Source organism: Rhamphochromis longiceps, linkage group LG13 (genome assembly GCF_057381845.1).
Source record: "Rhamphochromis longiceps isolate RC_006_pf linkage group LG13, R_longiceps_female_GT1.1, whole genome shotgun sequence".
NCBI lineage: Eukaryota > Metazoa > Chordata > Actinopteri > Cichliformes > Cichlidae > Rhamphochromis > Rhamphochromis longiceps.
Genome location: NC_140569.1, coordinates 15788980 through 15801081, shown reverse-complemented (window position 1 = coordinate 15801081; position 12102 = coordinate 15788980). Strand labels below are relative to the sequence as shown.

Genomic DNA, 12102 nt, shown 5'->3' with positions numbered 1-12102 from the left:
AGCTGATTCTGAAATGTCTAGGAAATTTAACAAAGTGACTTGTTGCAGTGGTGGCGTCCTATTACAATACCACTGCAGTACCGATTTAGTGAGCTCTTTAGAATGACTCATTACACACATATTTATGTTTAAAAAATGTACGTAAAGGCAGACTGCATGCTTAATCGTTCCAAATAGTATATCATTCCACTCTCATTCAACAAAGATGATAGAAGTCAGGATTAGCCATTATTGTTGATGCTTGCAATGCTTCTTTATTACAATAAAAAACAAGAATAATGTCACTGATCTCTATAAAAGAGCAAACAGATCAACGCTTCTTTGACTCCCTTTGCAAATATGCAGGAATATACTTTAGGAATATAGTTTTGTCAAACAACAGTTAAACGTGACAAAAAAGTTGCCAAGTTATAATATTTAAATATTTCAGTGGAGAGTAGCTAATGTGCTGTATGTAACTTCTGTGCCTTTTTCTTCACCCTGTTGGAGAACAGAAACAAAAATGACAGTTGGGGGGGGGGGGGGAAGCAGAATGTGACCAAATTCCAAGTGACACACAAAATACCAGGACAACATTTTAAATGAAGGAAACACAGGAAGTGGGAAACAGGATGCGGTTGCTATCATGTTTAATATTTACCATTTTGATACTTTGATTCTTTATGGTCACAACCGAACTGTATGTGATTTCCCCATCACCTTCTGTAAATGACCCCTGGGAATGAACAAAAATAGAAAGCCAACACTTTACAGTTCCAACATGCTTTAAAAAAGAAAGTCTACTTATATTCTTAAATATAAATGTTTAGCTGTGGTATGTTAGGGCTACCTCAGCTGTTTTTCTTCCCACATTTCTTACACTGGCGTATGTCACTTCCTCATCAATCTGTGTAGAATGAGCAAAATGTAATTTACAGAAAGACTTAACGCTGTCAGACTGGTGTCACACAGAACTCTTTGCATATAGACCTGTCACACAGGATCTCTTACCTTTGCTGTGGGAGTTGATTCTGCTTTTCTCAGCTCTAGTAAAAGATAACTGCTGTTACTGACCATGTAACAATGCACAATATTCAAAACTTTAATTGCATTTTAAATGTTTCAATGATTTCAATAACACTTACTTTGTCTCATTATAAACCAGATAAGAAAAGCTACAATTACTACCACGACCAGCAGGCTCAGAGGAATGATGAGGATCTTTAGGTCAAATGGAACTCTGCAAAATGTATAATTTAGTTTAGCTTAACAAGGATCAATGACATGCATAAAGGAATTTTTGACAGTTTCCCTTACAAGAACAGTTCATTAAATACTGCACATAAAACTGAAAAACAAACCTTTCTTGTTTGTCTTCAAATGTGTGAATTGTTCCATTTCCAGTAACGTGAGCAACAGTAGAGGCAGTGGCTATAATTAAATATACATAAATAATTACTAGAGCACTATGACAATCATTATCCTAATATCTCTTAGAGTACTAACATTTAAAAATGGATGGAATTGATATATATATGTGGAGTTTATGATAGCTTGCTGTACTCACTGGTGATTGGTTTCTCAGTAACATTTAAATATACTGGTATCTGAATGTCCCCTTCAGCACACCAATACCAGCCACTGTCCTCTGACTGTAGTCCACTCATTGTCACTGTGAAAACATTTGGTTCGCTCATATAAGTGGTCACTGTTGTTCCATCTATGGATCCAGATGATCCTGTCACACAGTTCCTGCCCAGCCGGCACCACTTCATTTCTCCAGAGTAACTGTGGTGACATCTGATAGTTGTGCTTTCTCCAATATATCCTGTAATCCTCTGATGATTCACATGGAGACTGGGGGTCCCTTAAAGTTCACAAAAAATACAATACATACAAAAACCCTTCAAAATTCATTGGTAATTCAGACTTAAGATATCTTCTCTTATTGACGTTTAACAACAAATGAGAGCACATTCAGTCTTTTTTAGTAAAATAAAAACATATTTGTGTTTTTTTTTTGTTAGAAATCGTGACAAGAAATCCTGGAAACAATGTAAAATATGTACAAAGATGTGCACTTACCACTGGTAACTGACAGTTTAAAATATTTTCGATAATCTGCTCCATTATTAATCTCCACCACACACCAGTAGTCAGTGTTTTCATAGGCCAGCTGGTTTATAGTCACAGTGAAAATTTGCTGTTTTTTGTCATCAGAGATTGAATATTTTCCTGAAGGGTCTGGTGTGTTTGTTTTTACTACATCACTGCAGGAGTTCCAATAATATCCTTCACACAAGTACTTCACATGGTATTTGTATTGGGACTCATAGAGACATGGGATGGAGATAGATTTCCCAGTTTTCACTGAGACTTTACTGACTGTAGTTATGCTGTGAACTCCTGCAGAGAACAAATAAAGTATTACATTATTTCGTTTGCTTAAAAGGTTTTTTCTTTTTGGCTTATATTTTGTACATGAACAGAACAAATAAAGCACTTTAGTGGAATAATTACATTGATCGGCTAGACGCTTTTAAAAATCTTCATTTTTCCTTATTAGATAATGTCTTCAAAAAACTCAATAAAATAAAAACAATTACAAGGCTATTACAAATATATTTTTGTTATTGGAACTTTTATAATCAGCATAAAAATTAATAAACAAGCTAAAGGACTTTAAAAGCCTCCCCCTCATACCTGTTAGTCCAGTCAACATATAAATAATCCTGGCATAGACAGCCATATCGATAAATGAACAGAAAAAACAGTGTGAGTTCCACTTCCTTTTTTTCATCCTTATATGCATCTGTCACTGCCGTTTCTGTTATTCTTCCTCATATGTAAATCAGTAATTTTACATAAGTTGGCTCACAAAATAAAGAGTGTATGTAGTAAATAGTAATACATCCAACATCTGTCAAGCTGGTGGCTTTTCAAAACCCATCATTCTTAGCAACATATAGAAAATTGAAAAAGAAAATAGAACAGAGAAAACTAAAATATAAAAATGTAGTCAAAACAGGAAAGTGAAAGGGTTTCATTGTGCAAATTAAATACTGTTCTACATTGTGCAAGGTCATCTTCTCTGAGCGGGTGTCAGTTCTTTGGTAACGTGAGTGACATTTCTGTGGTTTCTGACAACTTTTCCTGTTACTCTGACTCAGTGTCTGCTAAAGCCACAATGTTCTTCTCAGTGTCAAAATTTAAACCAAACAGATGTGATTAAAGTGCACATTCTGAACTTTAATTCATAATCATTAACATACATTTTAGTTCCACCATATATCAATTACAACACTTGCCACCTCATTTTAGGGCACAACAGTGCTTGGGACAAAGTAATGGTAGGTACATGAATGCAGTCATGTTTAATACTTTGTTGCATATCCCTTGCATGCAGTGCCAGCTGTCATAGATGCTCACCACCTTTTTGATGTCTATCTATCAGGTGACTAACCTTTTGGAGCTTGAGAAAGTTTTGTGTTGCCTTAGCAGTAAGTTATCTTGTTGCAGGATGAAGAGTTATTCAATGAGTTTGCAGGCATTTACTGGAACATGAGCAGATGTTTCCATCTTCCTCAGAATTCATTCTGCAACTTCCATCAGCCATCAGCAGTTACATCATCAATGAAGATAAGTTAGTTAATACCTGTAGCAGCCATATATGCCAAAGCCATAAAATACTAAACTATAATGTTACGGGCCCCAGGAATGGTGCCACAATAACAAAGATGAAATCCCTGCTTGCTTAAGCGATTAAATGCCACTGTAAGTTTACAGTGAATTTACAGCAATATTCAACTGTATTTAAGGCAAACCACACTCTTATCTGGTTGAAATTAAAGTGGATAACTGTACCTGTTCTGAATACTGAAATTGATCAAAAATAAACACACATCTTTTACAGCACACTGAACATGAAACTTACTTCTCTATACCGTGTGCAACTTCCATCTATTTCACAACTCATTAAGAGTCACATATTAAACAGCTTCATACTTTTGCAAAAACCTCAATTATACTTAAGCAATAAAACATGTTTGTATCAAAAACTTTATATAAAATATGTGCGGGAGTGCCAACCTTCATAATGAAAAGAAAACAAATCTATACGCATGACCTTCCTGCAAGACAATGCTCTGGGCGTAAACGACCCACAATACCAAAACATTACCGTGACGTTTCTGGTAGCGGCCTGCGCAGCCTGACCCCGCTGTCTCAGACTGACGGAGGTCCACGCGGGGCTGCTCGTACTGTTATAAATACAGTCATGCTTCTTTACAACTTAGCATGGAGATGAAACCTTGCTTCTTTTTTTTTTTTGTGTGTGTCCCGTTTGGATCTTTAGCCATAAGAATTGTTGTCTTAAGGCCAACAAAGAAGCCAAGCGGATTTATTTTACCAAGTGGATCATCATGGCCTTGCCATATTGGTCCATTTGATTGACCTTTATTATAATTATGAATTTATTTTATTTTCAGTTGCTACAAACGGGACAGACATGACTGGGGGATAGGACAGGGAGAAAGAATGAAAGAAAGAGAGGGAGAGAAAGAAAACCAAAGGGGAGAAAAGACGGTGAGAAGGGGGGGAAGAAAGAAAAAAAAAAAACCAAACAAAAAGAAACAAAACACCTGGGTCACCTGTATGGAGAAAAAAAACAGAAGAGAAAGCAAACAACAAAGAGCAACATAATAAAAAAAACGGCACCATCACAATAAACTAGCTAGCAGTAGATATCAGTAGATACTAAATAATAAACGATATTGTGCAGCACGCAAGATAGACAGCGCACAATGTGCTTTGAGGCAGCAGCCAAGAAAGCTGTAGTCCGCGTCTGTGAATACCCGTGTGTACACCTGTGTGCATACCTGTGTGGATCAGCATGCTTGCATTCCAAAGGTTTCTCCATGTAACGATCTGCTAGGGAGTGTGCACAGCCCCGTCCTCCAGGGTATGAAGCAGGTATGGAGGAGATCAAAACTCCAGACATCCAGAGGCCCCCAGAACACAAGAGACCAAGGAAGACCAACAGAGGGGCAGCCACGCCACTGTCCCAGTAAGAGCTGAGGAGAGTCCCAGATGAGGGCTCACTCAGCAGCCGCGGAGCAGAAGCCAGGGGGAGTTGCAGTGACGCGCCCGTGAGCTCCGCCGGGAGCCAGCTGTGCCTGAGTGACCGAGCCCCAGGCCGAGAGGCCGGGGACACCCCACCTCCGAAGTGGCCCGAGCGAGCCCCAGGCTCCAAGCCCCGATAAGCGGCCGCCAAGGAGTGAGCCGGTGTGTACCCGGACGCCCACCCCCAGACACAAAGAACCACCAACGCACCGACACCTGAGGGAGTCCGCCACTAGCAGGGGAAGTGGTGGTGGGTGGAGATAGGCCTCAAAACCTTGGAGGGCCTGAGATGTCCCCGGAGAGGTGGCGTCTGATACCCAACCTGACATATAGACACAGACATACAGGCACACACAGACACAAACATCCATTCCCACCCTCATGCTCTCATATGCACTCACTCCACACTCAACCAACGTGGAGACAGACATAAAGAGACGCTGTACACATGATCACACTCCCCAAGCGAACTCTACGAACTGGGTCTAGGTACCCTTGCCCCTGGAGGGGGGAACTGCACCCAGACCCAGGTGGTGTTACCCTTTTCCCTGCGGTGGGGAGAAGCAGACCGCCCCGACTCCGCAGCAGCAGGGAGGCCCCACACTCCAGACCGCAGTCGGACGGCCAACTTCTCCTCCTAGCCCCCCCGCTCCAGCAGGCCGCAGAGAACGGGGGTGAGAGAAGACTCCAAACCTCCCTCCACCCACTCATTGTAGTGTTGATGCATGTGTGTTCTAAGGTGCATTTAAAACCCAGGAGGGCATGGAGCTACCTGCCAGAGAGCAGCAGGTAAGCGCATAGTCCCTCCTGCTAGCCCTCAATGTCTACGTGTATTCAAAATTGAGAGGTGGGCAACGACGCCAGGGGTGAGGTGTACACCCTGATGGTAATTTGGACTCCGTATATCGTGCCCACCCCCAAGATCCTATATGTATGTGTAATGAGAGTGTGAGTAATGTGAATGTCTAAGTTGTGGGAAGTAGCATTTCAAGTGGGAGAAACGTTTTTTTACTTATCCAATTGACTTTTTCAGTCTCAGGTGACCGCTAGTTTCCCCAACCTTATAAACAGTAGATTTGCATAATGACTGACGAAACGATGTGAGGTCAGTTTCATGCTGTTTTTAATATGCTACTTCAGCTGAAACTGAAGTAGTAATTCGGATGAGTGACGAAAACGTTTCTCCCACAGAACACAATTTACTTTTTGGAATTTTCATTTGGAGTAATCAGGAAATGAAGGCAGATGATCCGATGTGATGGTCACTAAAGGGAGAAGGCGAAAAAGGAAGACTTCAGCTTTTAAAATATTTCAGAATGACACTATTAATATATTGCATTTTCCATATTTTGCAAGTGTCACTAACTATCACCAAATGCCCTTCCGCCCTTAATATATTATGGATGCCCTTGTATACAGCCCCACAGTGTTTCTTGTAACTTATACATTGTGTATATAGTGTTTTTATATTGTTGTTTTGAATCTGGTCACTTTCTTGCACCTTTGTGGTCTTGGTAGCTAATTTCGATGTGCAGGCAACTGTAGAATGACATAAGTTCTGGTTTTCTTCAGTGATGACGATATTACCAAGGGACTTCTTCGTCGACTGTTGATGACGTATTTATGTAACCCTCGAAATGCAAAGCGATCGATGTGTATTTTGGCGGTCCGTTCAAGTCCACCGAACTTTCAGTTCTGATGACAGCTGTGAATTAACAGCCCCGCCAAGAAGCGGACACATATCTTAGCACCACCGACAGATTTTCATCGTTAATAATGGAGTACGGGAAGGAGAGGGTGGTGGCGTTGGTAGACATGGACTGCTTTTACGTGCAGGTGGAGCAGAGGCTGAATCCAGCTCTGAGGAATACTCCCTGTGTGGTGGCCCAGTACAAGACGTGGAAAGGAGGCAGGTGAGTTTCTGACACAGAGATACCGTTTTTGTGATCGACGCAATTGAAACACCTAGCCGTGACACAAAACCTGGGTCTGTGGGTGACTTAGGTTCCTAAAGCTAAAGTTACGAAAGTTTTCTTTTTCTGGTGTGCCTTACGTACATCCTGTTCGTATTCGTGTAAATCGAGTTAAAAGGTTGATGAAAAAGCCAAAGGTTGCTCTAGTGGACTGATATCTGGTGACTGTGGAGGTCATTCGAGTGCAGTGAACTCACTGGCATGTTCAAGGAACCAGTTTGAGATGATTTGAGGTTTGTGACGTGGTGTGTTATCCTGCTGGAAGCACCCATCAGAACATGGTTATACTGTAGTCATAAAGGGATGGACATGGTAGGCCGTGCTGTTTAAACGATGCTCAGTTTGTACTAAGGGGCACAAACTCTGCTAAAAAAACCACAACATTACACCACCACCACCAACCTGAATCACATCAGACCAGGCAACACTGTCCTATTAGTCATTTCTTGTCTAATTTTGGTGAGCCCATGTGAACTGTAGCTTTAGTTTCCTGTTTTTTAGCTGACAGAAGTGGCACCTGCTGTGGTCTTACGTGGCTGTAGCCCATCTGCTTCAAGGTTCATCGTTTTTTGTGTTTAAAAATTTTGTTTTTTTTGCATAACTTAGTTGAGTGGTTATTTGAATTTGAGTTCCTGTTGCCTTCCTATCAGCGTGAAGCCATTTTCTTTGACCTCTTAGTTGCACAAGGCACTTTCACCCAGAAAACTGCAGCTTTATTTTCTCTTTTTTCAGACCATTCTCTGTAAACCATATAGTTGGTGTTAGGGGAGAAAATGCCAGTAGAGCAGCAGATTTTGAAATAATGAAATACTCTGTAAAACAGAATGTTGACTAGATTACAGAGAATTTAAACATTCCCCTCTCTCTTTGTAACCCACTGGTGAATTCGTTCCCACGACTGCGTGTGTTCAGTTGCATTGACCATTTGAATTGATGTCTCTGTGTTGGCAACTCACCCGCCCTCATGTCCCACAAATAACCGCTTAGACATCCTTCTAAAATGTTTTCACACTTTATGATTTTTTTTTTTTTGTGATCTTTGACTAAATGTTATTGTTTCTTAGTATTATAGCTGTGAGCTACGAGGCCAGGGCTCATGGTGTCACCAGGAACATGTGGGTGGATGATGCAAAAAAACTGTGCCCAGACCTCCAGGTGGCACGAGTGCGTGAGTCTCATGGCAAGGCTGACTTGACAAAGTAAGTGCTGCTGCTGATGTACATCCCCAGAGACTTCCTCTTTTTAATTGGATCAACATTAAATCTTTGGATCAACACTCGATCAACATTGTCTTTAATTAAATTTACGATTATTTTTTGAATTGTCTTAAATCCTTATGGCCAAAGCTGTACTGCAAATATCTTCTTTCTGTCCCCTTTGTAGTTACAGAGAGGCGAGTGTGGAGGTGATTGAGGTCATGTCTCGCTTTGCTGTGATTGAGAGAGCTAGCATTGATGAGGCCTACATGGATTTGACTGCTGCTGTCCAGCAGCGACTGAAAAATATGACTGACAAACAAATCGAAACTTCACTCTTGAGAACTACCTACATCCAGGGGTACCCACAAAGTTCACCTGCAGCTGAAGACTCTGCAGAGGACACTGTGTTGGATAAAGGTAGGCTGTAAGCTAACTTCAGTTACCCAATGAGTTGTTTCTGCAGTTGACACAGAAAGCTGTCGAAGAATAACAGCTAAAAAACTCTGGCAGGCTTTATCCTCCTAACAACATCATGTTTGTGCTCAGAGGAACAGCGATCCAGAGGTCTCCAGCAGTGGCTGGAATCTTTAACGTTCCCGTCAGTGGGTGAGCAGAACTCTGCAGAACTGCAGCTAACTGTTGGAGCACTGATTGTTGAGGAAATGAGAGCAGCTGTGGAGAAACACACAGGTTTCAGTTGTTCTGCAGGAATATCACACAATAAGGTAGGATAAACTCCTATTTAATAGTCTCAGACCGGTAACTGTGTTTGCAGAGATAATCATTTACCGCTCACCTTTCCAAGGTATTGGCTAAACTAGCCTGTGGTCTGAACAAGCCCAACAGACAAACTGTTCTTCCTCTGGACTCTGTGACAGAACTTTTCAGCAGTCTCCCCATTGGCAAGATGTAAGTTTAGTTATGTCATCGCTTACATTGACAGAGTGGCAGCAAAAACTTAAAATTAAACCCTGTCCTCTTGAATTATTTATTTCCCTGCAGCCGTAACCTGGGGGGTAAGCTGGGAACTTCAATCACAGAAACTCTGGGAATAGAGAACATGGGCGATCTCACTCGCTTCTCTAAGGCTCAGTTGGAGCAGCACTTTGGAGAAAAAACAGGGTGAGAGAGCCAGAAATGCCTTCAAACACTATCATTTTGATAATGGTGACATAACTTGCTTAAGAAAGTAATCACATGGTGTTATTAAAATAATAACAAGTAGTTTTGCACTTTTAAACTTCCTTAAACATTTCTGAACTTCTGTACTTGAACTTCTGCTTCAGAAAAGAAACTTTGTAATTTTGGAAACCCTTCTGCACTACAGGGACGTTAAACTTTATCCTGCTTCCTTGTTTAATGTAGTCAGTGGCTGTACGACTTGTGCCGGGGGATTGATTTTGAAGCTGTGAAACCAAGACAGCTTCCAAAGTCCATTGGCTGCAGTAAAAACTTTCCTGGGAAGACATCGCTGGCTACTAAAGAGCAGGTAGAGCCAATGTTTCTGTGCTCTTTCAGTGTGTTCCACAAGCATTTTTAAAGTATTTGTATTTGTGCAGGTACAGTACTGGCTTCATCAACTGGCTCTTGAGTTAGAGGAGAGGCTGACCAAGGACAGAGAAGTGGTAAGACACAATACTTGGTTGTGTAATTTAGTTCTTTTCCCTCATTAAACCATATTTTTTTCAGTTGGGTTTCACATTAGTGCCAAATCCCGTAAATGCAACTATTTTCAGCTCAGTTCCTTTAATTTCTTATAGAACGGTCGTGTGGCTAAAATGCTGACAGTTGGTGTACGTCAGCTTGGCGACAAGAGGATGAGCAGCTTCTCTAGATGTTGTGCTTTAGTGCGCTACGAGGCGACCAAAATATCCAGCGACACCTTTGCCATTATCAAGAGTCTGAACACAGCAGGAAACCATCAGGCTGCATGGTAATTAGAACAGGATACTGCAGAGGGTTTAAAGTAATTTGCCAAAGGGATGTTCTGTGATTTTTATTTATTTATTTTTTTAAATTTTTAAATTTAAACTGTCTTCCATCATGTCCCCAGGACTCCACCCCTCAGCATGTTATACCTCTCAGCTAGTAAATTCAGCGATGTTTCATCAGCGGGGGGGATCGCTGGCTTTCTTTCCAGTGATAGCACTTCAACGCAGCCACCCTGTGAACCAAAAAATGTCTCCCCGTGTAAACAAACCGGCTCCATCCAGTCCTTTTTTCAAAAGGCAGTTGAGAAACAAAAACAGAAGGTTAGAAAGGAGGATGATGATGATGATGATGAAGAGGATTCTGGTACACACAGCAATGAAGGTCTCCCAGCTTCCTCGCTTCACAATACTTCTGTTTCTGTTAGTCAGTTGAAGTCAGACGCCGTCTGTCCTGCTTCCTCTTTTACACCTGTTTCTCAGTCCAAAATTGGTTCATCCAGCCCCCACCCAGGCATTTCCTCTTTCTTTCACAAGAAGACCATTGAAAAAAGCCTCCAGGTTTCAGGGTCAGCACTGAACAAGCCTGAAAACGGACAAATGCCAGGTCCCGTTGATGAGGAAGACACCAAAGACATTGTTGTTGTGGCATCAGGCTTGGAGTCAAAACTTAGCTCAGAGAATGCATCTCATGAGTCGGCAAGTGAGGAGTTAAGGAATGAACTGGACATTAATGTGGAGTCAAATCACCCTCCTCCCACTGTGGCCAGTGAAGATCTGATGAGCTGTGAACGCTGTGGTCAGGAGGTGTTAGCGTGGGAAATGCCAGAACACAATGACTATCATTTTGCTCTGGACCTCCAGCAGTCCTTCTCTTCAGGCACATCAACCATCACTTCCTCTTCTTCTTCCGGTACCGCTATGAATCCTCTCAGAGCAGCAGCAGACACAGCCCACTCCTCTCGGGGCAAGACTAAAACAAGAGGCCAGTCGGGACCAGCACCAAAAAGACCCCGCTCCCAAAGTGCAAGCACGGGCACTCTGGATTCATTCTTCAAGAAAAACTGAAGATCTAATGCAGAACCGCAGTTTTAAATTAAACTCAAACGTAGTTCTGATTATGTACGTTTTAAAAAATGTTTGTTTACAAAGCCATATCCTAAACAGTACATTAAGACTTTTCTGCTTTCAATGTTGAAGTTGGGTGATGATAACAATGTGTATAAAAAAAAATCATATTTATTTGATTTATTTAATTTACTTTTTAATGATAAATAAAAAGACAATATTATTAAGAGACATTTTTTTTTAAAGCAGAGTGTATTAAAGATTCTTTTTACTCATCCTAGTAACATGCAGTATGCTGTAGTACTTTGACTTACCAGCAGATGACACTAGTTAGTTGAATGTAGAGCAGAAATCCTCACTCGATCAACAGTATGAAGTGTTCTAGTAAGAAAGAGAGAGGGGCACATGATTGTGATTTGTAAGACAAGAAGGTAGTATTTGAAATACTCTTGGTGTCAATGAGTTTTCCAAACACAACTAAGTACATTTACATAGAAGACTCAGATTCACATAGGAAACCACACACCCTTGTGAGCAAGCCTTTTAGGTTTCTATAAGAACAAATGTGACAAAAGTAGCCCTGAACTTGTCATCCTTTATCACAAGGATATTGCTAACTTCACAAATGTAAATTTATATTGCCATAGCCGAGCTCACAGCCTACATCATGGACTGGTACAAGATGAGCTGATAACTCATAAAATAATGTAGCGGAGGGCAGATTGAAATGTTATAAAAGATCAATCAGGTCAATAATGTAGCAGCTCCTCTGGCTCAAAATCCATAACAATTCACAGGTTATTGCCTGTGAAATGACACATCTGACCCTGACCC

General features: G+C 41.2%; 2 protein-coding genes across 3 annotated transcripts; one reads left to right on the top strand and one right to left on the bottom strand.

The window, feature by feature from the left end:
- Positions 1 to 230: 230 nt before the first annotated feature.
- LOC146655550 (polymeric immunoglobulin receptor-like) lies at positions 231 to 5229 on the bottom strand. 2 transcript variants are annotated; one of them, XM_085427550.1, is made up of 9 exons: positions 4857 to 5229; positions 2065 to 2385; positions 1547 to 1846; positions 1341 to 1410; positions 1125 to 1219; positions 991 to 1025; positions 830 to 886; positions 641 to 715; positions 231 to 480 (listed from the first exon to the last, which is right to left on the bottom strand). In XM_085427550.1, exons 1-9 carry the CDS (start codon positions 4870 to 4872, stop codon positions 427 to 429), a joined length of 1023 nt encoding a protein of 340 aa, XP_085283676.1. In that variant the 5' UTR covers positions 4873 to 5229; the 3' UTR covers positions 231 to 426. The 2 variants fall into 2 exon arrangements, with proteins under 2 accessions (XP_085283676.1, XP_085283677.1); XM_085427551.1 differs by lacking the exon at positions 2065 to 2385.
- A 1487-nt stretch (positions 5230 to 6716) lies between these two features.
- Positions 6717 to 11436, top strand: polh (polymerase (DNA directed), eta). The gene is made up of 10 exons (XM_085428258.1): positions 6717 to 7013; positions 8138 to 8272; positions 8457 to 8689; positions 8819 to 8997; positions 9078 to 9181; positions 9275 to 9394; positions 9638 to 9761; positions 9832 to 9897; positions 10033 to 10205; positions 10326 to 11436. Exons 1-10 carry the CDS (start codon positions 6877 to 6879, stop codon positions 11266 to 11268), a joined length of 2214 nt encoding a protein of 737 aa, XP_085284384.1. The 5' UTR covers positions 6717 to 6876; the 3' UTR covers positions 11269 to 11436.
- The last annotated feature ends 666 nt before the right edge of the window (positions 11437 to 12102 follow it).